Below are 26,955 nucleotides of genomic sequence, written 5' to 3'. Positions count from 1 at the left end.
TAGACCCCCCCCTCTTTTTTTTTTATACAAATATTCACTGAGCTGTCTATGTCATATGTGAATGTGTGTACGTGGGTGTGTGTTAAGGTCCATTTAATTCCCTCAAGCTACCACCTTAATGATAATCTATTCCCTAAATTATCAATTGCGACAATTTACCCTTCCAAACTACCAAAATAATGATAATGTACTCCAAATTTTAATAAAATGATGAAATTACTCTTACTAAAATAAAAACAAAAATACAATTTTTTTTTTCAAATTTTTAAGGGTATTTTTGTCTTATTGAAAATTTTATAGGGGTAATTTCATCATTTTGCTAGCATTGAGAGTACATTGTCATTGTTTTGGTAATTTGGAGGATAAATTGTCGTAATCAATAGTTGGAGGGTATATATATATATATATTTTAAATTATTGTTTTTTTCATAAAATTAAAGTTAATCTAGTTGATAAATTGATGTTTTATTTTTTCTTTGTTATATCTTATAGTAAAATAAACTTATTAATTATATGGGTTATGTGAAAATATTAATGACTTTTTGTACGTACGAAAGAAAAAAAAAAAAGAAAATATTTTTAGGATCACTTTTAAGCATTAACCAAATACCAGAAAATTGGTAGCTTTTGCAGAAAGTGTTGACAATATATATATACTTTATATCGAAACAAATGCAGCCTAAGTCATATCGAAACCAATGCAGCCTAAGTATATTGCGTCTTGCATTACTAAAAGAGTTTTTTTATCTCCTCCTATATATATAATTTTGGTCTTCCAATATGTATTTTTAAAATTAATATAAGTCATTAATTTGCTAACAAGAAAAAAATCATTTTCTATTACTAATAAAGGACATAAATATCCCCCACTTTTCTCTTTTGTCTTTTTATAACCAAAAACAAAAGTTTGAAGGAGGCTAAAAACCTAAACAAATTTATCTGTTTGTGACAAATGTATGTATGGTAGAATAGTACCATGTTAAAGTGGTGATTAAGTGATTAAATTTATCTCTTCTTATTAGCTTACGTTTTTAGGACAATTGGTAATTTAACATAGTATCAGAGCCAAAGGTCCTACGATCAAACTTTGACTCCGTCAAATCACATCCATTTAAATTAAATATTTCACGTGTTGGACCTCACATATTAAAAAGGAATTTAAACTCATATGTGAGGAAAAATATTAAATGTTGATCAAGTGATTAAACAGTATTACTGTTGTATTGTAAATCAATTACAAATGTACAGTAGAATAGCACCACAACTAGTCTTTTGCTTGAAATATGGCTTATTGTTTACAAATTCATTATTTTTCATGCCTTATTTCACCCATTTTATTCTCCTAATTAATTAATTATTATGTAATCCACAACATATGTAGTTTAAAGGGATTCGGTGGGCAGTGAAACAAGATTACGATATTCCGCAAGAGCCCACAGCGGGAAAGTATCCCTAAAAAGTGCATAATGCACCATGCAATTCTTCATAAAAGCCCCTACAAGTTCCTGCCACAAAATAACCAATAAATTGTTTATACAATATTTTTCACATTTTTTAATGTTTCATGCATATCAAAAATAATATTCAATACAAATTATTTACAAAATCAATCAAAAGTAAAAGGTTTAGGGCAAAAAATAGCTTAGCTCTCCCCCCTCTACCTTTTTAACCAAAGTTTGCATTTTTGTAAATTTATTTTTTATTATTTTCTTATATATATATATATATATATATATATATATATATATATTGAGTTGATAAATTGATCTAGTTTTTCTATGTTATATCTTACAGTGAATTAAAATTATTAATTATATTGATATTATGTAAAAATATTATTGATTTTAGAATAACCCTTTAAATTGTTAGGTGGTATAGGGCCTCTCTCAACTTTAAAAGCTAGCTTAAGAGGTAAGGCTTTCTCTCACACTTATAAACCGACCACCAACACCTTCCACAACCGATGTGGGATGATCCCAACAATCTCTCCCTTACACATCGGGCCCTAGGTCAAAGCAGCGACAACCTATTTCTTCCGTAGACTGTTGGGCCTAGACTTGTTGGTAAATCTGAACTATGATACCAATTTTAGGTGGTCTTGAGCCTCTCTCAACCCCAAAAGCTAGCTAAAGATGTGAGGTTTTTTCTCACACTTATAAACCGACCACCAGTCCCTTCCACAACTGATATGGGATAACCCCAATATAAACAACAGAAAATAATTTTAGGTTCACTTTCTAAGCATTAATCAAATACTCCCCCGCCCGCCCGCCCCCCCCAAAAAAAAAAGGTAGCTTTTGCAGAAAATATTTTCGGTTGAAAATTTGTTATCATAAAAAAACTGCACATTGGTACCTGTTGGGGGAAATCACCATTCTCCATTTGAGAATTGATCAACAGCTTTGCCGCACGATGAAGAGGAGTAGGGTCTCTCTCTGCCTATATATTATGACATAAAATTTAAAAATTTAAATTTTTGAAAAACATAAATGGAAAATTAAAATGATATATATAGGAATGAGTTAACTACAAAGTGCTTAAATCATGAAGTCACCTGCTGAGCATGAATTAGCCCCATCAAAGCCATCGCAGTTTGCACCAAATTTGATCGATTTCCTTCGAGAGGCATATAATCCTGTGAATAATATATATATATATATATATATATATATATATATATATATATATATATATATATTGTTTTTGGAGTGATCAGTCAAAGATTCAAAGACAAGTCAAACACTACAACATTGAAAATTTTCCTACAAGAAAAAAGAAAGAGCTAGGCTTCTTTTGACTAGCATTCAAGAACTCTTTTGGGCTTTTAGCATTTAGAGATTATTAATTAAGATATAAACTTTAGAGTTAAATGTATTTAATCCTCTAGAACTATCAACTATTTTCAAAAAAGTCCTATAAACTAACAAGTGTGACACTTAGATACACCAAACTACAATTTTGTTGCAATTAATAAGCCACTTTTTTGTCATTCTACCAAAAAAAACCCAAATTTTCTTTTAAAAAATTATTATTTTTTGATTAAATACTAAAATACATAAAGTAAGGTTCGATTAGTATATAAACAATTTGCATGAAATTTTGAATTTTTATTTTAGTTTTTTGAATTAAAATTTTATTATTTCTAAGAAAATATGGGTATTTTTGGAAGAATGAAAGAACAGTAGTTTAATTACAACAAAATAGTAGTTTGATGTATCTAAGTGTTACAACTATTAATTTACGAGACAAAATAAAAAATGACCGTTAGTTAAGGGGGCCAAATTAAGTATATTTATCGATCCCTAAACTTCATGTAAGCAAATGAAATTACCTTGTTTGGGCAAGAAAGATAACTCTCTCCCCAACCACCATCTTCGTTTTGTGTTTTGAGTAGAAATAGTACGCCTTTGCGCATGGCAAGACAATTTTGGTGAGTCTTGCCAGCAGCTTCTAACCCTACGAGCGCAAACCAAGTTGCATATATGAAGCAAATTCCCCAACTTCCGTACCTGCAAATTAGTGTTTGTCATGCAGCTTCCTTGTGAAAAATGGGCAAATCTAATAACTCAACAAAGAAACATACCATGAACCATTAGGCATTTGTATATCTTCAAGGTAGTGTACAGCATTTGAGATGAAAATTTTGCACTCTTTTTTCCTATGCTCTGGATATAATTTCTTGAACAAAACTAATGCCTGCATTGCTGATGAAGTGCACTCAACATACCTGAATTACCCGCTTAGTTTTCAGTCCTTAAGTGTTAAAATATTGATTAAGTGATTAAATTTACCTCTTCCTATCATATTAAACTTTTGGGATAACTAGTAATTCAATATTAAGAAACTTATACCATAAAGCATTGTTAGAAAGAAAAGGTGCAAAGTCTTACTCATGCTCAATGACAGTGTCCTCGAGAAATTCTACAGGATTGAGAAGCTGAGAGAAAAAGAGGTAACATAGAAAGAGAACACTCTGTGATGAAAGTATCTATCAAGCTCAAATATGTAGGAAATATGGATACTTTTGAAAGTTATTGATGAGTAGAGAAAAAAAGAAGAGAAGCTTTTAGAGCCCGTGGAATGATTATGTGTTTACTTCCAAAGAAGTGTTATATATCCATCTCTTGCTCTTCTTTTTTGCAAATTTACTGTTGAATTTGTAGGACTCACATGTGGTTCTACATATTCAATGGTGAATTTGTCCATCTTCATACGAATTAAGATTGACAAAAGATGAAAACCAAATATTTCTCTTACCTCCAACCATGATGCTGCACCTGCCGGCTCCCAGCCTGCCACTCCTCCGTTTTTACTCTGCAATAATTCATAAAATGGAGAATCTTCTTACAATAATATACTTTAAGAAAAAAGGAAACACAAGTCCATCACTCCCCCAAAAGGAATCAACGATGATCATGTCGAATAGTAGAAAAGAATCTCTAGAATGTTTTCTCAATTTTATTATTCTATTCCCAGTTAAAAACTTTCAGATGATTAGATTCATCTTAGGAAGCAACAAAATGTTTCGTAGCCCCTTATATAATTATATATATTGATGCATATCCACTTTGTGCAAACATAAAATACTTCAAATACTTAATTAGTCACATTGCAGCCTAATTCTCACCTGCAGAGAAAGTATGACATTGACTGAATCATATACGCACTCGGGATCCATTGTCTCACCGACCATTTCTGATGGAAGCATAGATAGCAACAAACAACACTGAAACACAAGAGGGTTCAATAAGCAACCACTAAAAAAAAAAAAAAAAATCCCAATATTAGTGACGTGTGAACAGTGGTGTTTTTGAAAACGTCTCAAAATGTTGACGTTTTCTGAGTAAAACGTCACAAAATATAATTGGTGACATTTCTTTGTTCACTGTTCACACGTCATTAATTAATGAAAACTAATTAATTAGTCACCTTTAAAGCTTCTGCAGTGCAATCAGAAACTTGCCAACCTTGATCTTGCTCAGAGAAAGCCCACCCTCCTTTAGAAATGTGACGAAACATGCTTATGAAGTCGCCAGAAGGATTATCCTTGACCTTCCCAAATTTTAAGGTGGATTAACAATTAACGCCTATATTTATATGCATATAGATACATATGTATGTATTTTAAAAATAATCATGTGAAAAAACCTGGGATTTCTTTAAAAAGTCGTGTCCTTTCATTAGTGTTAGTCCGATTTCATCACTGAGATTAGTAGCGAGCAAAGCTTGGATGGCAAAGCAAGCATCCCAAACCTGGCCAGCAGAAGTCTGCATAATTTCAAACAAAAATTTAAAATGTTATCAAGAGTTAATTGAAAGAATGATTTTTTAACGAATGAAAGAAGAAATAGAACTACAATTTGTCAATAATATTTACTAACCATCTTCAATCCATCTTCTGCAATCCATAAGAAATCATCGATCCTAGCAAGATGCTTCTTAAAGGAATCCCCATGTGGATCTTCCACCCAACAAGCGAGCATCAATAATGGCTGTTCAATTGAAGTTGCATAAGAGTCTCAAATTTAAGGAGTATATTTGATCCAATTATATATATATATATATATATATATATATATATATATATAAAATTGGATCAAATATTCTTCATAACTCTTATCTTCCTTTTATATATATAAAAATATTGTTACCTTTACCCCCCCTGCAATGGTAAGATACCGACTATTCTCATCTTCATAATGAATGTATTTCATCGCTACTTGAAGAGCCTTATTTCTCAACTTGTTAAAAGGCCAACAAGTAAGAACGGGCTCAATGATTATGTAAAGACTATCCCAAAGTAAATCTTGCATCCATGTTTTAGAATAATAGAGATCCTCCTGCGTACAACAACAATTTCACATAATCATTTTCTTGTATATAGGTAATTAAATTTTTAAAGATCATGAATATGTTGTGTTAAAATAACTTAAAGAAAACTAGAAAATATAGGGATAAACTGAATATTGTATTTCTGTGTGTTTAGAACTGTATACAATGAGGCCTATTTATAGTTGAATAAGGCCAGACAGAATAGGAAATATAATCACGAAATTAATGTACAATATTACAGAATAATATCAATGTATATACAGGGAAAATATATTAAATCAGCAATTATGGTGATTATCAGAATATAATCAGAATATATTCTGATTATATTCTAACATCCCCCCTCAAACTCAAGGTGGTAATGTAGATGCCAACTTGAGTTTGGAAACAAGATCATGGAACCGTCCAGGTGGATGTGCTTTGGTGAACACATCGGCCAACTGATCAGCAGAAGCAATGGGACAGAGACGAAGAGTTCCCTGTAAAAGATGATGGCGCACAAAATGACAGTCGATCTCAATGTGTTTAGTACGTTCATGAAATACATCATTATGCGCAATTTGAATCGCACTTCGATTGTCACAAAAGATAGGAGAACTGGAGGTCTGAAAAACACCCATATCATGTAGGAGCTAGCGAAGCCAGATGAGCTCAGAAGTGGTGTCAGCAAGAGCACGATACTCAGCTTCGGTGCTAGAGCGGGCAACAACAGATTGTTTCTTGCTACGCTAAGAGATGAGAGAATCACCAAGTAAGAAACAATAACCCGTGGTGGAACGACGATCAGTGGGATCACCTGCCCAATCAGCATCTGAATATACATGTAAGTCTAATGATGAGTGAGAAGAGAAATGCAAACCATGAAACAAGGTGCTCTTCACGTAGCGAAGGATGCGAAGAACAGCCGCATAATGAACTGAGCATGGCGCTGTCATAAACTGACTAACAAGGTGGACTGCATAGGCAAGATCTGGTCGTGTCACAGTAAGATAGATGAGACTGCCAACTAACTGTCGATAGAGAGTGGCATCAGAAAGTAGCTCGCCATCAGTGGCACGAAGTTTGACATTTGTCTCTAGAGGGCTATCAACAATTTTGCAATCAGTAAGGCCAGCTCGTGAGAGGAGATCTGAAGCATACTTGGCTTGAGAGAGATAGTAACCATTTGGATCAGAAGACACTTCCAATCCAAGAAAGTAGCTGAGAAAACCCAAATCCTTCATCTCAAATTGTTGGCTTAAAAACTGTTGAAGGTTACGAATACCAACAGTATCATCTCCAGTAATAATCATATCATCAACATATAGTAAGAGGAGAATGAGACCAGCATCAGATCGCCGGATAAAAAGAGCAGAGTCATAGGGGCTAGAAACAAACCCAATCTGCGCAATAGTGGAACTGAATTTGGCAAACCAAGCCCGTGGAGCCTGTTTCAGACCGTACAATGCCCGGGGAAGTCGGTAAACCTTGTGTGGCGGATGATCGTACCCAGGAGGAGGCTGCATATAAACTTCTTCACTAAGATCACCATTAAGAAATGCGTTTTTCACATCCATTTGAAAAAGATCCCAACGACGCACAGAAGCCACAGCAAGGAGTGATCGAACAGAAGTAAGACGAGCCACTGGTGCAAAAGTCTCCTCATATATAGTCAATACCATACTCCTGATTGAACCCTTTTGCCACAAGACGTGCCTTGTATCGCTCAATAGACCCATTAGATTTTGTCTTAATCTTGTATACCCACTTGCACCCTACCGCAGTTTTGCCTGGAGGTAAATCAACTAAGTCCCAAGTATGGGTTTTGGAAAGGGCATTAAGTTCTTCTGACATAGCATTATGCCAAAGAGGGTTAGCATGAGCCTCACGGAATGAGTGAGGTTCATGGAGAGTAGCAAGAGCAGAATAACAGTGATAATCATGAAGATGGGAAGGAAGAGATGTTACCCGAGTAGAACGACGAGGGATAGAGGGGGCGGTCTCAAGAGTAGATGGATCAACAGGCAGGGCAGAGTCATTGGGGTCGACCATCGGAATGTCGTCTGGAGAGCTTGTCATCCCTGCATCAAGATCAGTAGTGTCGGGGAGCAAATCCACCGAGACATTAGTGAAGATAGGAGAAGAACTAGAGGGACGAGTAGGAAAAGACTCCATATCACTAAATAGCCTATGTTCCCAAAAAGTGACTTGCCGCGAGATGCGGAGCCGTTTGGAAATAGGATCATAACAACGATATCTTTTGTGTTCAATGCCATACCCAAGAAAACAACATAGACGAGAACGAGGTTCTAATTTTGTTCGTTCATGGGGTGGAAGGAGCACGAAACAGACACAACCAAAGATGCGGAGAGATTGGTAATCAGGAGGAGATCCATACAAAAGTTCATAGGGGGACTTATTTAAGGTAGTGGGAGATGGGACCCTATTAATGGTATAAACAGCGGTAAGAGCGGCTTCTCCCCAAAAGTGTTCAGGGATAGAAGCAGATAGGAGCAAAGCCCTAACAGTGTCTAAGATGTGCCTGTGTTTACGTTCAGCTTGACCATTTTGTTGAGAAGTATTTGGGCATGAGCGATGGGGAAGAGTACCATTTTGTTTGAGGGTAGTAAGGAAGGTAGATTCACGATATTCCATTGCATTATCAGAACGAAAATTTTTTATGTTTAGAGAAAATTGGGTTTGAATCATCCGTTGAAATTCAGAGTAAATTTTCGGAAGTTCAGACCGATTTTGTAAAAGATAAAGCCATGTGTATCGAGAAAAATCATCCACAAAAATGACAAAATAGCGGGATCCACCCATGGTGGGAATAGGCGCAGGGCCCCATACATCAGAATGCACCAAATCAAAAGGAGCAAAAGAAACAGATGCACTATTATTAAAAGGTAAAGCACTTTGTTTTCCAAGTTGACACGCAACACAATCAAATGACTCAGACTCAACAGACCCTAATTGACCACTTGTAGCTAAAGAACGAATACGAGAAATAGATGTATGTCCTAAACGAGAGTGCCATAAACTGAGGGTGGTAGAGGAAGACCGAGATGAAGTGGCAGCTGACATAGCAGGAGGAAGATGGAGTGATGAAAGCTCAAACAGACGTCCAATCTTACGGGCGGTCCCAATTAGCTGTCCCGTCTGTGGATCCTGCACATCACAACCTCGATTAGAAAAGTGCAATTCTAAGCCAAGTTCACAAAGTTGGCCAACAGATAAAAGATTTAACGAGAGATTAGACACCAAGTATGTATCAGACACAGATACTTGATTAGTAGAAACAGACCCGACATGACTAACAGCAAGATGGGAACCATTAGCAGTGTAAATGGTGGTAGGCCTAGGTAACACAGATTTTGCAGAAAATATGGAAGAATTCAGTGTCATGTGATTACAACAAGCAGAATCAATATACCAAGAGGAATTACCTAGTGTGGTGGACATGGCAGTATTAAGATTGGACTTAGATAAAACCTGATGAATGAGAGCTTCGATTTTTGCAGGAGAAAGAGTACTGGGTTGGGGTGCACTATCGGTGTAAGGCATATCTGATATATCAGTATGAGTGACCGCAGCAGCCTTATGACTAGGAGCTCGATGATTCCCACGAGAAAGTCTTTTCCTGCATTCACTATATCTGTGGCCAAACTTCTGACAATAGTGGCACTGGATGTTCCGATTGGATGAGGAAGACCCGGTAGGAATAGAATTAGGAGCACGCGCATTGCGGGATGCAGTGGCCATGACCATCTCAGAGGTGTGTAACTTCATAGTAGAGAATCGAGTCTCTTCTGAAACAAGTTCACTAAGAGCACTTTCCAAAGATGGCAGTGGTGAGCGGTGAAGAAGAGAAGCTCGAGTATGCTCAAACTCATCTCGAATTGCCGCAAGAAACTCGGCTAGGCGCATGCTATCGCGAAAAGCGATGTACTCAGAGGCATCAACCTTATCCCTCCACTTTGGCTCACATAGTGCTAATTGATTCCAAAGACAAGTCATTTGTGAATAAAAATCAGTAATACTCTGACCTGGTTCCTAGCGCATATGATGGAGCTTGGTCACAATTTGAAACCGCTGAGCAAGATCAGTAGTGCTGTAGCGCTGAGCTAACATGTCCCAAACATCTTTGGCATTGTCAAGATTGCCAAATGTCATGCTGATGGAGACAACACAAGTGTTGGAGAACCAAGAAATAATCCTATAATGGATACTTTTCCATGTGCGGAGGCGGGTAGAGAAAGCCGCAGCAGGTTCCTCTTTTCCAGCAAGAGGCTTAGATTCTTCACCAGAAACATACTCCCAGAGACAATGTCCTTTGAGCCACCTACTCATATTTTGAGACCAAGCCAGGTAATTGGAGCCATCGAGAATGGTAGGAATAGGTTGGGTAATATCTTTGGTGTTTGGGAGAGTGGTAGGAGGTACAGCCATTTTTTTTTTTCCGGGATATAATCCGGTGTGGTTGGGTGTAGGATAGGTTCTGTGAGCCTGGTGAGAGAGTTGAATCTGGTGTGGCTGAGTGTATGATAGGGGATATGAGCTTGTTTTAAAGGGTTAGGATTTGGTGTGGCTGAGTATATAATAAGGAATATAGGCTTCGTTAAAAGGCTGAGATCTGGTGTGGCTGAGTGTATAATAGGTGTGTAAGCTCAAAAAATCAGAGAAAAATTTGGTGTGACCGGTTGTAGAGTAAATAGGTGAGCTCAAAAAATGACTTACAAAGGAGGCGGCGCGTGACGGCACGTGGCGGCACGTGGCAGCTCTGGGTGGCTCGTGCTTCAGTTGGTTCGACAGATCGGTAGCCTCCGATCACGATTCTGGCGGAATTTTCTGAGAACGGCTGACTGGGGCGGCGCGTGAGGCGCGTGAATAGTGACACAGAAACTTCAGGCGGTGCGTGAGAGCGCGTTGAACTTCAGAACGTTGATCTGATAACTCCACAGGATATATCAGACCTTTTTGAGCCTGTTGGTCTAATAATTATACCAAAACAAGATCGAAAAAGCTTTTGAACGGACTGACTTCCTACTTCTCTAGACAAGGCCAAAACTTGGCTCTGATACCATGTTAAAATAACTTAAAGAAAACTAGAGAATATAGGGATAAACTGAATATTGTATTTCTGTGTGTTTAGAACTGTATACAATGAGGCCTATTTATAGTTGAATAAGGCCAGACAGAATAAGAAATATAATCACGAAATTAATGTACAATATTATAGAATAATATCAATGTATATACAGGGAAAATATATCAAATCAGCAATTATGGTGATTATCAGAATATAATCAGAATATATTCTGATTATATTCTAACATGTTGTATAATTAATGGTATGCAAGGCACCACAAGTAGCAGTGGTTAAGTGGTCTCAAGGTAATCCGCATGAGATTGGGCAAGTACTAGGGTGTTGATTTGACTCTCCACAAGAAAGAATCACTTACCAGTCTCACCAAAACCTCATTAATATTATCCGTCTTGTGTTCCACTAATGTCCTGGTAGCGTTGGGTCAGAGCCGTCAGGTTATGGCTCAATTACTTTTGAGGGATTACCTATGATTTTCACTGTCTAGGCCTATCATGACCTGTTCTTAGTGGACAGATATTACCATGGTCACCCTTACGTTGGGTAGCCATAGTTGGTTGTCCCCTCCTACCCTTTTAATTAGAAAAATGGTATGCAATGCTTTCTTAATGAGAAAGAAAAATCAGATGAACTCACCTTCGCACATAAGTGTCTTGCTTTCCTCCAATTAATACTATCATATGGTTGAATGTAGAGCTCTTCTCTCAATTGTAAAATGAGAGGTGTTGTGGGGCCAACAAACCTCTTTCCGTACAAATATGACATAGGTAAATAATGCATCCGTATATGGCACCACAATTTTGCTGCATATATATATAAGAAAGGGAATTAATGCTAATTAACAATCAGAAAGGCTATTTTAGTATGAGCAAATTTCCAATACCAAAAGGGGGAAAGTAAAAGGTTGCTAGTTCTTGGTACATTTTGATATTAGTAATATTTGATTAAATTTGGGTAATAATAATGAAAATAATTGGGTTAATTGAATGAAAATTGATGAGAGTTTGATGAGTTAATTAATGAGGAGTTATCTAATTCCCACATGGCCACATTGATAAGAATAGAGATTTTGTTTTCATTTAAGTGTGTCATGTAGAAACGATTCAACCCAGGTGTATTAGTAAGGTAACAATATGGAAGGTTGACGACTAATTGTGTCTGAGTTAATATATAGCTTAAATTTACTTGCCATTTTTTAATTTAGATTTTGACAGGCCACTGACCCACTAAATGGACTAGCTATTTAATTCCACAAATTTGACCCAACAATTAGTACCTGTAACTCCTAGACATTTGATTAATGGAGAAGGATGCGAGGGAGAGAATTATCAAGGAAATCAACAAAGAGTAAGTTTTTTATTTTTATTTTTATTTTTTATTTTTTGAGATGTCCACACAAAGGGTAGGGGGAATGATTCGAACTAGTGGCTTTCACTTTATGAGGCATGGTCCTAGTTGATTGAACTATTTCTTAGGGACTAACAAAGAGTAATTTAATATACATATTAGGACACAATTTTTAGTCCAAAAATCTAAGCTAATGAGCTTAGATGTACTTAGGTGTATTAACCATTAACTATCTTTATATTTTCTCAATGTGGGAAATAATCATTACAAATACACTTCTAACAAATCTCCCCATCACTTGTGACTCTTTTCTGCATTGACCCAACTTCCCCTCGTGTGCGAGTCCTTTACACTAGAGTATCACGCATACTCCAATAGCTGCCACACACTCTTTTACAGGAGCCAATTCGAACGTGTCAAACCAAAATACTCGTACAAATAATGAAGGGAAAAATGAAAAATTAGTTCTTATGGTTTACCTGATTTACAATTAAGTCATTGTGGTATCAAAATGAACTCAAAGGTCTCCGAAGTATGCCAAAAAAATAATTTAGTCCCTACAGTCAAATTCTGTCAACTAATTTAACAGATTCTGTTAGTGTAACACTGATTTAAATATGACAAGTATCACAATTTTATTGGTTCTAGCATTTCATGTTATCATAGTCCGTTAAGTCAGTGAACGGAATTTGACTGTATAGGGATTAAATTATTTTTTTGGCATACCTTAGGGAACCTTTGAGTTCATTTTGATACTAAAAGGAGTTAATTGCAAATCAAGTAAACTACAAGGACTGATTTTGTATTTTTCCCAATAATGAAAACTAACCATGGCTCTGATACCATATTTAACTAGGAATCTACATAGAATATATATATATATTTGGACAAAACTCTAGACCAAAAATCTAAGTTTTTGGGCTTGGGCCCAGTTAGGTATATTAACTACTCACTTTGTTTATACTTTAGAAATGTGAGACACCATACTTACAACAAATCTCCTCCTCACTTGTAAGTCTCTTTCACATTGACCTAACTTCACCTTGCATGTGAGTCATTTACAAATCTAAGAGTGTCATGAGTAAACAGCGGGCCATCGTACCCTTTTACCGAAGTCAACCAATTAACACTCATTTTAGCAGCGAAAGATAACTATGGCTCTGATATCAATTGTTAGGAAGAGAATTATCAAGGGAGTCAACAAATAGTAAATTAATATGCATAATAGGACACCATTTCTAACCCAAAGCCTAAGATAATATTTTTTGGTATATTTAGGTATATTAACCACTCACTATCTTTATATTTTCTCAACGTGAGATACAAACCTCACAAGTGCACCCACAACAAATGATCATCTCAATTTCATTTGAAATAAATAGTATTTCATGGTCAAGATTTAAAGTTAATTCATCTAATGTTTTACATGAGGTAACATTATTTCATTTTTTTTTAAAACGTGCATCTATACAATATTGACATAATTAGATCCATCAACTTTAAATCTTGACCATGAAATGAATTCTTTTAATTTCATTTGTAACGAAGAGGTTCACTCAACAATGAATATTGTTAACTCCTTACTTTCGTAATAGTGGACCACAATTAATATAAATTGGAGTACTCGAATTTTCTATTCCATTATCTTTGTAAATTTTTTATTTAACTATGAGTAATATTAGATATCACATTTTTATTTCACAATGCTGACATGATAGTTTTAACCAATCTTTAAATTTTATTTATTTATTTTTAATAATGATCCAATAGTTAGTTGAAACTGCCACATCAGCATCATAGAATAGTTTTGAAATAAAAATGTATTTTCTAGCACTACTCTTCAATTATTATTGTTGGATCGAGCCTTTGACCATTTCATCTGAAAACCAATAGGTGTCCATTGAGGGAAGCCAAATCCTTTTATGGCATTCGAAATCGCACCCCGCAAGGTACGTATCTAAGAGCCGTCCAAGTGAGCAGAGCAGCGTCATTGTTGAACCTCAACAATCCTTCTCTCAACATGGTGCTCTTGCGACTCAAATCTATGACCCTGGCTTTGATACCATTTGTTGGATCGGGCCTTTGACCATCTCATCTGAAAACCAATTGATGTCTAGTGAGGGAAACCAAATCGTTTTATGGCATTCAAAATTGCACCCCGCAAGGTATTTAAGAGCCGTCCAAGTGAGTAGAGCAGCGACATTGTTGAACCTCAACAATTATCAATTTAACCAACACTAGTAACCAGAGTAGTGCCAAATACTACACCTTTATCCCATCTCACTAGGCTGATATGGCAGTAGCTATCAACTTTTAATTTTTAATTTTTAATTTTTTTTTTAAAAAAAAACTAGAGTCAATCCAATAGCTGATAGGCACTAACACATCGGCCTAGTGAAATGGTGTGTTTCGTGCAGTAGTGGGATAGAGGTGAAATGATGGTGTATTATCTAACATTACACCATTAATTTCCTGAGTTTACTATCTTAGCTAGTGATGATTTCTAGGTTTCTGGTTGTTTTGTGTCCCTGCCTTGCTGCAGCTTTGGTTTTTGGATTTGTGCTGATTTGGTATGTTAGTTTTTTGTTGTTCTTTTGTCTGGGATTTGTATAGTACTAGAGATATTCTCTGAGTACAGGAGGATTGGTTTAATTTATATTGTTTTTCTGCTGGTGTTTTTGTAGGATATATATATCCTATCCGAATCCAATTTTAAAAATTGGATTGATTATTGAGTACTGAATTAGTAATTTTATTTGACAAAATAAAGAATATTTCTTAATGAAATTAAGATTTTTGTGTACGTATATCAAATTCAAATGAGTGGAATTATTATTAATACTCATCAAGAAATATTTCAAAAAGTCCTATAAAGAGGTAGCTCAATCGGCTGTGAGAGATTTTTTTTATGGCAAAAAATTCAATTCATCTAAATTATTTCGCATAAAGAAAAATAAGAAAACAGGGAATCCGTTGACTTCCAAGTATCGAGTTTCAGAATAAAATAAGCAGCTTGGTTTATTCTCTCTTGTTGGAATGTTTAATTGAAACTTTTGATTTATCCTAATTAACCAACATCTTCAGCCTGTTACGTCTATTGAAATAGATCCTATGAACTAAGAAATTGAGAAAGAAAAGGGAATGGTGCATACCAGGATCAATCGGAAGAAAAGGATGAAACATCCAAAACTCTGGAGGAATCGGATTGCATCCAGACCATTCATACACACCAAGTATCTGCACAAAAATGAATTGTCATTCCAAGCCAATACTACTAATTAACTGCTTGATTCAAATATATATAAAAATAATAAGAACAGAGTTTTCCTCCAAATTGGGTTGGAGGAATTTTCTTCAACCTAATCTATAAGAGCGACATGTGTCCCTTAAACATGTGAAAAACACATACTTTTTTAATAGCAGGGACAAAATTGAAATAAATCTTATTAAAAACTCATGTGCATCTCACATATTATTAAAAAAATGGACACATGTCGCTTTTATAGAGTAGGTTGAAGGAAATTCCAACAACCCAGTTTGAAAGAAAACTCTATCCAAATAATAATATCCACTTATGACTAGGAGGACGCTAGGAAAACATTAGGAGAACACATATTATTTTCATATATATATATATATATATATATAAGCTGAAACTTTTAAGAGAATAGGTTAATGTCACTTTAATGTTCTCTTCCTAAAATGCGTATATAATTTATAAGAAAAAATGTTTGGTTTTCATCTTTTATCCATTTTGTCCTTTTTTAGTATCCTAATTTTTTGGTCTCCTAGTGTTTTCCTCATGTCTTTCTAATCCTAGATAGATATTATTTTCTAAAAAAATAATAATAAATAATAATAATAATAATAAAGTGTCACTTATTTCTCTCACTTGGTTTTTAAAAATTTATATCTTCCCAGGACTAGGAGGACACGAGGAGAACAATAAGAGAACACCTAGCATTTCCTAAAAGAGAATAGCATGTTTTCTATTTACCAATACACAAATTTGTTACATAATCTTTTATTTTTTGCTAAGCATTTATTAAGAATGTTTTTTATTAAAATTTTATAAACAATATTAAAGTTAACTTCTTTAATATTATTTAGATATAATAGCAACGTATCTTAAAGGAAATTGTATAGTACCGAAAGCCAAATCGTTCCCCAAGATAGTATATGTGTTACACCACCATGGTCGAGAATCCACTTTCGTGCTCTCGCACAAGCGTCACCCTCACCACCATCACCTTCTTCTCCAAGTATACGCATGCTAATGTAGTGCAAAGTTGTAGCATACATACTACTATGACTCACTATATGTAATCCCCATCCACCATCTTTGTTCTGTAATTTACAAAATTAATTAATTAGAGTACCTTTTTAAATAAATAAATAAAAATTAAAATCATATAATTAAGAAAATAATATGTACCTGATGATTGTATATATATCGAAGGATTTCTTTGCGATGTTCTGTAGTGAATATAGTATTAAGATGCCCTGTAATGTATAGACAAATGATCTGCATTTTGATTTTTCCAAAAATTTAATAGCAGTTAGAAATTGCATCAACTAGATAAACGCAATGTCAATTCCAGTCAATTGCAGTGTAAAATATTTGTGACTTAAACAATTCAAAGATTTGGTTGGAATTAAATGAACCTAGTTTTCTTTTTTTTTTTTGGCCAAGGAGAAATATGTAAAGTAAAATGAAGTGACATAGCTACTACGCAAAAACATTGAGCACCTTCTTCAGAATATTAATATTATCTTGATTTTTTTTACCCTGAATGCTTATCGAAGGTGGTCGCACCACTCGCTCCACGGATGGTGCAAGCACCCCCGGCTACTAGCCTATTGCAGTGGGTGGCCGACTATCCATACTTAGGTTTACATTTGAGTTTTTAAAAAATAAAATATAATGTGGGTTTTATTTTTTGTAATTTTAGTTCAATTACAATTAGAGCATATGCATTTTTACGAAATTAAGGAATAGAAATAACTATTTCATTTCATCCTCCTCTATTCTCAGTAATAACTATTTATTTTCCTAATAGAATACTCATTACGCATATCAAACAAGACTTTAATTTCCAATGAGTCAAAGTAGAGTGTGCAGCTCATTAAATATGCTATAGTGCAATAAAAAAATCATTTTTGGCCCATAAAAGTCTTAGGTGGCAAGAGGCCATAGGTCTATCAGCGGGTAGGGCCACAGCAACTATAAATGAAGCCTATGACCTCTTATCACATAAGACTTTTATGGACAAAAAATGGTCTTTTTATTGCACTATATCATTTCTCTTAAAATTGTCATAGCCGAGGGGCTTTGTGAAACTATCAACAACTTGGTCATGAGTCTTCACAAGTTTATGTTGCACCTCTTTCTTGACAATACAATTTGAACAAAACATCTATTGTAAATGAGTGAATAGAATGTTGGAAGCTAAAAACATCTATTGTAGTAACTAAATACCCATGTACGTAAACAAGTCATTATAGTAAATACCCATGTAAACAAGTCATTATAATAAATTTGAACAAAACCATGAGAGAGAGAGAGAGAGAGAGAGAGTTCTCCATTAATGTTCAATAAAGAGATGTTGATGGTGAATGACAGAGATGAAGAGAATTAACTTACAAATGGAGGAAGGGAAAATGATATGCCAGAAATTTCAGAAGGCCAATGGCCGTCGGTGGCCTGCAAAGCTGAAAAGAAGTGGGTGGCTCTCCTTAACGTGGTTGTGACAGTTTCATATGTAATTTCCTCACCATCCTCAAGCTTCACTTGGGGAATTGTCTGTTGGAAATTTTTCTCTCTTAAAAACTGCATTACATATCATAGAAATGTTACAAAAGAGGACATCTTTTGACGAACAAACTTAAAGGTTGTAGTAATTCTTGTTTTGAATATGCGTAATGTTTTTTTTTATTTATTTTTTGAATTTTCATTTTTTTAACAAAAAGGCGACCTTGTGTACATTTAATATATATATATATATATATATATATATATAAAATATAACACTCAAAACGACGCCGTTTTGGCCGTATATAATTATATGTATGTGAAATATAATGTGGTATATAATGTTTTGGGTTACGCTTAATTCAAAAGTATTGCCTGTCCAAAAAAACATGTTCTTTTCATTTTTTTGGGAACACTTTAGCCCAAAACATTTAAAATAACTCCAAAAAATAAGCTTAATAATGACCCAAAACAGTTAAAAAGACCGAAAGCCCATATAAAAGAAAATAAAAAAAGTTATAAAATCGCCAGTTATTGGTTTGAATAACCGTTAACCGCCTAGTTGGTTGTGGTTATTAAAAATTCATAACTTAACAGTTGCAGTTAGAGCTAATAACCACTGACCATAACCGCTTGTGAAATCCTACCGTATGCATGATAGTTATATATTTTATATACATATATAGAAAATATCTGAATTTGTCTTATGACGTTACTAGAGGATATATATGGGCTTAAAACGAATGATGAGAGAAGAAGATGGAAATGCCTGCGTTCGCCATAGGAGGTCGCTGCAGGGCTTGATGTTATGGCGGTTGTTGTAATAATTAAGACGGGCGTCTTCAACCTCGGCTCGCTCCTCAGGTGTACCGGCATCGGCGTCAAACTCCCATGTTTGTCTCCCCACGAAGTTGTTTGTGGTAAAGAGGAAAGACTCATTGCCATTACTACCCTCTGCAATCTTCAGCCTCCACATTGATCTTCTGAATATGTAGGAATAAGTTGTTTGTGGTTTTTGGTTTTGGAGAGGCAGAGAGGTCTTGGGAGAGGAGACAACCCACTGATTTTTTTTTTTTTAATCTGCCTCTATCTTGGATTTCTGGTTGAGCTATATACCTTAATAATCGAAAATAATACTTTATTCCTTGGTATTTGAAATTTCAGCTTTTGCTCTATCCATAATCCAATATAATACTTTATTCCTTGGTATTTGAAATTTCAGCAAAGAGACGTGGTCTAGACATGGGTTTGTCAGATTTTTCCTTCAATTTTTATTTTTATTTTTAATTGTTACTAGAACATATTTGTTTTCTTGGTTACTTATTTTACCCCCTTTTTTTTTTTTTTTTTTTTTTTTTACTATATTATTTGTCTTTAGATTTTTTTTTTTTTCTATTTCTTTCTCCAACAACGTGCATAGCATGCCGAATTTTTTTTTATTTTACAATAAATAAGTGAAAATCGTTGTGACGCCTATTCATAACTTCATTGAAAATGATGTTAAGTTCTAATCATATAAACTCTTTAAAATGTTGTAAGGATCTCATTGAATGTTTTGACATATTATATATTCTTATTTTAATGATATAACTGTGTTTATTATTGCACATTCATGTTTCTTTATTTTTTATACTATTATTATGGTTTTGTATTTAACGTTAACATTAATAAAATGTAAAACACCAATAACATTACATGTCATTTATTGTTATTTTTGCAACTAAAAGCATCTTTTTAGTTTTGTTATCAAATATCAATAAATTCAAAAAAGTACTTAAGACATGTAGTTACCAAATATGTAAACAACTTTCAGTAGAAGTGCTTTAGACAAAAGCTCATAGACAAAAGCTTTACATCCAAAAGCTCTATTTCTCAAACGCAATCCCAAACAGACTCTAAGTCTCTTTTGCACCGACTTGTAGTTCTTAGACTTCTAATAGAAATAAGTCTCTTTTCCACTGACTTGTAGTTCTTATAAAAGGACATACCATAGTCCGGCCTTATGAATTGCACTAAAAGGGCAGCAAGCGCCGCACTAGAGAAACAGTGTGCGTGTTATGTGTTTTCTTCTTGATTTTTGAGAGATAAACAAGAGAGAAAGAAATGGTGCCATTGTGGAAGAGAGAAAAATAGAGAAACCAGCCGTTATCGTATCCTAGCAAAAAAATAGTTTGAATATTTTTTGGAATAATCTCTATTGAATGACAGTGAAATCTGAGTATATTAGGGTTTTAGGTCTGAGTATTTTTGGAAAGAGATGGATGCGAAGGCGGCTACCAATGTGATTCGTCTTAATTTGTCAGATGAAGTCATTCACCATGTGATTAATGAGGAAAAATAAAGTCAATTTGGCAGAAATTGGAGAGTCTATATGTAGTGAAGAATTCGACAAGTCGTACATGAAGAAGCAGTTATATAGTTTACATATGGAGGAAAATACAGATCTGTTGGAGCACCTAATTAACAAATCTATTGAATTTTGTAGTGAAAATTGGAGAAAAAGATAAAGCAATACTTCTGTTGGCATCGCTTCCCCCTTCCTATGATCAACTGGTTATGACATTGTTGTATGGGAAAGATACTCTGGCGTATGAAGAAGTGACATGAGTTCTCTTTACATGAGACGTGGAGGAAACCTGTCAATGATCAGGTTTTAAATGCCCCAAGTTCTAAAGGTAGAGCGATTGGGAGCAATTGTAACATATTTTTATTAAAAATTTTATTCTTCTATCACATGTTCACCATAGAAACATAAAATCACCAGAGCACTATATCAACCATTATTATGAAATCACAAACTCATAATGTGCTAGCATTCGATAAACTCATAAACAATAAAGTTACTAAAATAAACCTTGACCTTAAAACTTTAAAACAATACATACAATAATTCTTTCCTTACAACGTACTCAAGAACTATGAGATCTTAATTCTTAAGTTATAGTACATACCATATTACCCTTGCTGAAAATATGAGCCACAAATCAAATGGGTGAAAGCTTTACACATAAGAGGCCAACCTCTTGACTTTGTCGTAGTATTCCCTAAAGTTGCGCCTTAGTTACTGCACTCTTTGTAAATGCAATTTGTAAATTAATACTTAATGCAAAGTAAAAGTGGGTAAGTCTACGACTTAGTAAGTAAATTAAGGTTAAATAGTATGTGCCTGTAAGCGGAATAAGATCTGACCTAACAATCAATAATCAACCAAATACAGATATGTAATGAAAATCAAGAACACAGATATTTGGTTACGAAGAGGAAACCATTTAGAGAACTCTCTAAATGTAAAACCTCTCCGGGGCAGCCAAACCCAGGAAATCAATCCACTATAAGAAGAATAAGGAATACAAGAAGAATTACAAAACCTTTGCAATTTACTCTTCCTTGTACACGACAAGCGACCCACTTGACTTCTACCGCAGTAGCCCTTTCCAGAACATCTGGCACAATCCTTCTACTTGATCTCCTTTACCGGAACTCCGGTAGACTCCGGTTGTATATGATTTGTGATGAAGACACAACCTTTAACTCTAAGAGAGACTAACCCTAACACTCAATATCTTAAACGCTCTCTTAGCACATGGAATTCTTATGTGGAATTCCTTACAATTTCGTGCATAACAGCTCTCTATATATAGACTACAAGAAAACCTAGTACTAGTTGAAATGGGAAGAAAAACTAGTTCTAGTTGGAATAGGATTCATCCAAATTTTCTTCCTTATCTTGTGAGACGATTTTGGCATAGCTAACTTTCGAATTTTGAAAATCTTATTTCACAAAGATTTGTAGAATTTTGTGTTAGCTTTCCAATGCCGCTGGTTTCACCTCAATCCGATTTTTGAGCCGAAAGTTATGGTCTGAATACTGATACATGTGCATGATACGAAATTTAATCAAATCCTATTTTAACTCTAATTAAAGAATTCCGATTTGATTAAACTTAACCATATTATATAGGTTTTCTATTATGATTGGTTAAGCTTAACCACATCTTGTAGGTCTTCTCTTGACACAAGACCTCGTGTATGCACTGCTGACTGGATTGCAGATGAATGTATTTTGTCACTGAATTTGGCAATTCAAAACCCAACAAACTCCCCCTTTGACAATTCTGTGACAAAATTTACAAGTTATATCTGAATAGATAACTCCTGTTTCCTGAAACACTCACAAAACATATTAAACGTATGTGGAATAGAAATACCCAATGTACCAATAATATAACAGATTTGAATAGAATATAATCATGAATAGCTCACCAAATCAGTTAAAACACAAAACAAATATCATTCATAGATGCAAAAAGTATATCAAAATCAAAATCAAAATCATCTATGGTGTTCTATCTATCCCAATCTGCACTGTCTAAAACTTTCTCTCCCCCTTTTTGTCGTGAATGGACAAAGGGCAGTAAAATACCAATAAGCCCAAGGAAAGTCAGAGAAACATAAACAAAATCAAAACTATGAATGTATAATGAGTGAAATGCAAGAGCATGATAAAAAACAATTCTCCCCCTTAGTGAATGACATAAAAAAAAATGAAGAAAAAAGTCAATTTTTTTTTTTTTTTTTTCTCAATATAAGAGTTGTTATATCAAATACACTCACATGATAAAACATAAAAGACTCATGTATTAAGCAATGATTATCTGGTAATATCTCAAAATGTCCAAAATATATATGAGAATAAAAAAATATGAAACAAAAGTTTTTTCAACACAAGCAAAGCAACATGTTCGACTCGACCCATGCTTGTGTGTTGTGTGTGAAAGCTAACCATCAAGTAAGTTTAAGAACTTATACAGTAATGGGATAGGCTAGCAAGCAAAAACTTAAATTACCTCATGGGAAGATTGACATGTATATCTAAACAAAAGTCAAACCTTGCTAGGGCCGTGTCACCCTCATCCAATACACTTCCCATGTAGTAGTAGCACATACTCAAACATTGTCCGGTAGTGACCGTTTCTTTCCACAATGAATATGGTCACAACTATTTCTATAGGGACAAGTTGAGCACAAATAAGACATAGTGAAATAGATTCCTTTTGGAATATGTTCATATGTTTTCTTGTTTCACTATTTTTTTCTTTGAGAATGTGTCTTTAATCATTTAGTGCTTAAACCAAATTAGAGGAATGCTGGAATTTTTAGGTCCTAGGTTCAACTAGCATTTGGTCAATTTGATAGACACAACTAGTCAATCTTCTTCATATGGTTGCCTAACATAACTCACCCTTAAGGCCAAATTCATACTCAATTTAAGCTTAAATGTGCACAAGAGTTCAAGCATAGGTAAAATGTACCATAGAAGCATAAGCTTAGGCCAAAAAAACAATCAGTCCATTAATAAATATTCATCCTATGTATAGTAAGCACATTTTGAGATATAAGGAATTGGATCCATGAAGTATACATGATAAATTTATGGACTATCAAAGTGGATATGACAAAAATAAGGAGACAACCTAAAAACTATATTTTTGTCTTTTTGAATTTTTGAATTTTTAAATAAAATGCACAAAATTAATGCAATGCATATATATGCAAAACTGAAATTAAAAAAAAAAACAAACAAAAACAAAAAAAAATAAATGCAACGCAATGCAATGAATGCTACATGCTTTAGGATATGAAGAAATATGCAAGACAACCAATCCTAAGCATGTTATGGACCACCTTACTTTAGGTGAGTTCACCACCACTCCCCCTCAAAGGGTGAATGGTATCAACCTTCCTAATCCAAACCTTCTTAACCCTAGGTACAGATTTGTGACTCTTGTCAAACTCATCTAACCTAGATAACACTCCCTTCATCATTATGCATAGTCCCTCAAAACCTTTCCTAGAATATGAATTCTCACTCTTATGCTCACGAGGTCTCAACTTAAAACAGTTAGGTCGAATATGACCAACTTTTCTACAATGATGGTAGGTAGGGACAAATTTCGGAGAAACTTGTCTCATATGAGGAGGGATATACATATACTTAAATCTAGACAAACATGACTCTACACCACCTTTTTCTTTCTTAGGAGCAGCCTTTTTATTCCAAGGTCTTTGGGATTTCAACTTAGAACAATTTGGTCTAATATGACCAATAATCCCACAATGATGGCATGTAGGAACAAACTTTGCATGAGTTTGTTTCCTTGAAAGAGCCTTGAATTCGGGCTTCACACAAGTATTCATACAAGAAGTTTTGCCCTTATCCAAGCAAGCTATATTGGCTTTGACTTCTTCAACTTTCACATGCTTAACAAACAAAGTTTTTCTTTCAGAATTAGAAGCATGTGAAGTAGAGGCACCCAATTTATCAATAAGCATAGTATTTTCAGATTTCAAAGAGTCAATTAAGGCATGTGATTTAGACAAATTAATAACCAAAGACTCTTTCTCATGCTCAACATCATTAAGCTTTTTAAAGGAAATTTGATGATGATGAGTTAATTTAACAAATTTCTTAAAGAGCTTGTTATAGGCCATCTGAAGGTCAATCTCCTCATCAGAATCCATGCTAAGGGATTGAGGAGTATTCATAGCAAAGGAGTCAAGGATCTCACTCAGGAATTTAATCCAAACAAAGTGAACCCGCTCTGATACCAATTGAAAAATCTAAAACGACTCCAAACGACACCTATTCAAATGTCTAGGTGATTCACAAATATTAAGCGGAATAAGATCTGACCTAACAATCAATAATCAACCAAATACAGATATGTAATGAAAATCAAGAACACAGATATTTGGTTACGAAGAGGAAACCATTTAGAGAACTCTCTAAATGTAAAACCTCTCCAGGGCAGCCAAACCCAGGAAATCAATCCACTATAAGAAGAATAAGGAATACAAGAAGAATTACAAAACCTTTGCAATTTACTCTTCCTTGTACACGACAAGCGACCCACTTGACTTCTACCGCAGTAGCCCTTTCCAGAACATCTGGCACAATCCTTCTACTTGATCTCCTTTACCGGAACTCCGGTAGACTTCGGTTGTATATGATTTGTGATGAAGACACAACATTTAACTCTAAGAGAGACTAACCCTAACACTCAATATCTTAAACGCTCTCTTAGCACACGGAATTCTTATGTGGAATTCCTTACAATTTTGTGCATAACAGCTCTCTATATATAGACTACAAGAAAACCTAGTACTAGTTGAAATGGGAAGAAAAACTAGTTCTAGTTGGAATAGGATTCATCCAAATTTTCTTCCTTATCTTGTGAGACGATTTTGGCATAGCTAACTTTCGAATTTTGAAAATCTTATTTCACAAAGATTTGTATAATTTTGTGTTAGGTTTCCAATGCCGCTGGTTTCACCTCAATCCGATTCTTGAGCCGAAAGTTATGGTCTGAATACTGATACATGTGCAGGATACGAAATTTAATCAAATCCTATTTTAACTCTAATTAAAGAATTCCGATTCGATTAAACTTAACCATATTATATAGGTTTTCTATTATGATTGGTTAAGCTTAACCACATTTTGTAGGTCTTCTCTTGACACAACACCTCGTGTATGCACTGCTGACTGGATTGCAGATGAATGTATTTTGTCACTGAATTTGGCAATTCAAAACCCAACAAAGTTCTTGAACATAACCTGTTTTGTAGAAATCCCAATAGTAAGTAAGAATCATAACAGAATATCATTTGTAGCAATCCCAATAGTAAGAATCATAAACAGAATATCATGAGTAAAATTGATGATGTTTTTATTATAAAATAAAATAGATGATGTTTTTATTATAAAATAAAATAGCTTATGGCTTCCTTCTCTTTGTTTTTCTTTTTATAAACTGTCATATACATTTTCCCTTTGGCTCAACTCTAGCGCACGTAGGCTTGTCCCGAAGGATTCCATTGGCTCATTCTGTCGTTACAGGGAAAAACTACCAGGTTGTGTATCCGTCCTTCGGTGTGGTTGCCACGCTACCCATGCGATCCGGCACCGGTCATGACATTATGCTGCCTTGGGCTTAAACATTTATAATCATAAACGCACATGTAACATTTCATATAACCTTTGGTGCTCATTCCGTTCATAATCATAACATGTGCTAATCATAGTATAAATCTTTTCATACTTTCCATAATCATTGCATGAGAATTTATCATGAATAAGACACAAAATATGGAAGGAATTAAGTATAACTTTAAAAACATCATATTCTGACATTTTAAAAGTTTAATGGATAATTTGTGTTTGGATTTTTGAGGTATTTTTACTTGCTCTTATTTCATGAAAGATACATTTTCTTTATTCATAAAACATAAGTCATCACTGCACACAATAAAATTAATGTCTCATTAAGGAGAATACCATTATACGTTAATTTATAAAGCGAGATAATTCTTTTGAGAAATGTTCTATTTTCTTTTCATTGTGATTATTTAACCTTGATCCACTTACCTAGCGTCACATGCTTATGCTTTTATTCGGGATCCGTATCCGACATATAATTCCCTGCAATGAAGATAAAGAGTCCTTAGTCATCATTCTATTTACAAGTTTCAGGTCTTATGATCTTATCTCTAATCTTTATCTTACCATCATCTATCATTGACCAAAAACATTACAGTGACATCAAACCCCACCATACTTGATTTATATGCCTCCCATAAAATTTTAATAATCAATAAAATCCTACATGCAAGACCATGTAATACCTCCCAAATTCCATATTGATCATCATACTCAAACCATCAAATGGGTGACCAAAGTTAATAGCAAAATCAATACCAATATTATTAACAAAAACAACAACATCCAATGACACATTTATGATCGTAATCTGGCTGACTATATAGAATTAAAATACTAAATCAATTCGTCACAGAGGTTGAGATTAAAATTTCCTTACAAAACTTTATGAGTTTCTCTATCGTTCCTTTTTTTTTTTTTTGCTTTCGCAGACTCTCTCGG

At 34.5% G+C, this 26,955-nt stretch overlaps 1 protein-coding gene and 1 long non-coding RNA gene across 2 annotated transcripts; both read right to left on the bottom strand.

Moving 5' to 3' along the window:
* Positions 1 to 1,171: 1,171 nt before the first annotated feature.
* Positions 1,172 to 19,138, bottom strand: LOC132170762 (beta-amyrin synthase 2-like). The gene is made up of 18 exons (XM_059581860.1): positions 18,784 to 19,138; positions 17,907 to 18,092; positions 16,698 to 16,787; positions 16,412 to 16,609; positions 15,415 to 15,499; positions 11,552 to 11,718; positions 5,652 to 5,840; positions 5,382 to 5,492; positions 5,149 to 5,268; positions 4,930 to 5,052; positions 4,628 to 4,726; positions 4,258 to 4,314; positions 3,891 to 3,937; positions 3,584 to 3,727; positions 3,332 to 3,509; positions 2,555 to 2,635; positions 2,356 to 2,439; positions 1,172 to 1,505 (listed from the first exon to the last, which is right to left on the bottom strand). Exons 1-18 carry the CDS (start codon positions 18,988 to 18,990, stop codon positions 1,383 to 1,385), a joined length of 2,289 nt encoding a protein of 762 aa, XP_059437843.1. The 5' UTR covers positions 18,991 to 19,138; the 3' UTR covers positions 1,172 to 1,382.
* Positions 19,139 to 25,802: 6,664 nt separating this feature from the next.
* On the bottom strand, positions 25,803 to 26,955 carry LOC132168410 (uncharacterized). The gene is made up of 3 exons (XR_009438866.1): positions 26,894 to 26,955; positions 26,443 to 26,496; positions 25,803 to 26,007 (listed from the first exon to the last, which is right to left on the bottom strand). It is a non-coding gene; the product is annotated as an uncharacterized LOC132168410 (long non-coding RNA).

Source organism: Corylus avellana, chromosome 1, assembly GCF_965113065.1.
Source record: "Corylus avellana chromosome 1, dhCorAvel1.hap1.2, whole genome shotgun sequence".
In the NCBI taxonomy this organism is placed as follows: domain Eukaryota; kingdom Viridiplantae; phylum Streptophyta; class Magnoliopsida; order Fagales; family Betulaceae; genus Corylus; species Corylus avellana.
The sequence above is the reverse complement of the archived record's forward strand: the minus strand, read 5'-3'. Positions and strand labels throughout refer to the sequence as shown.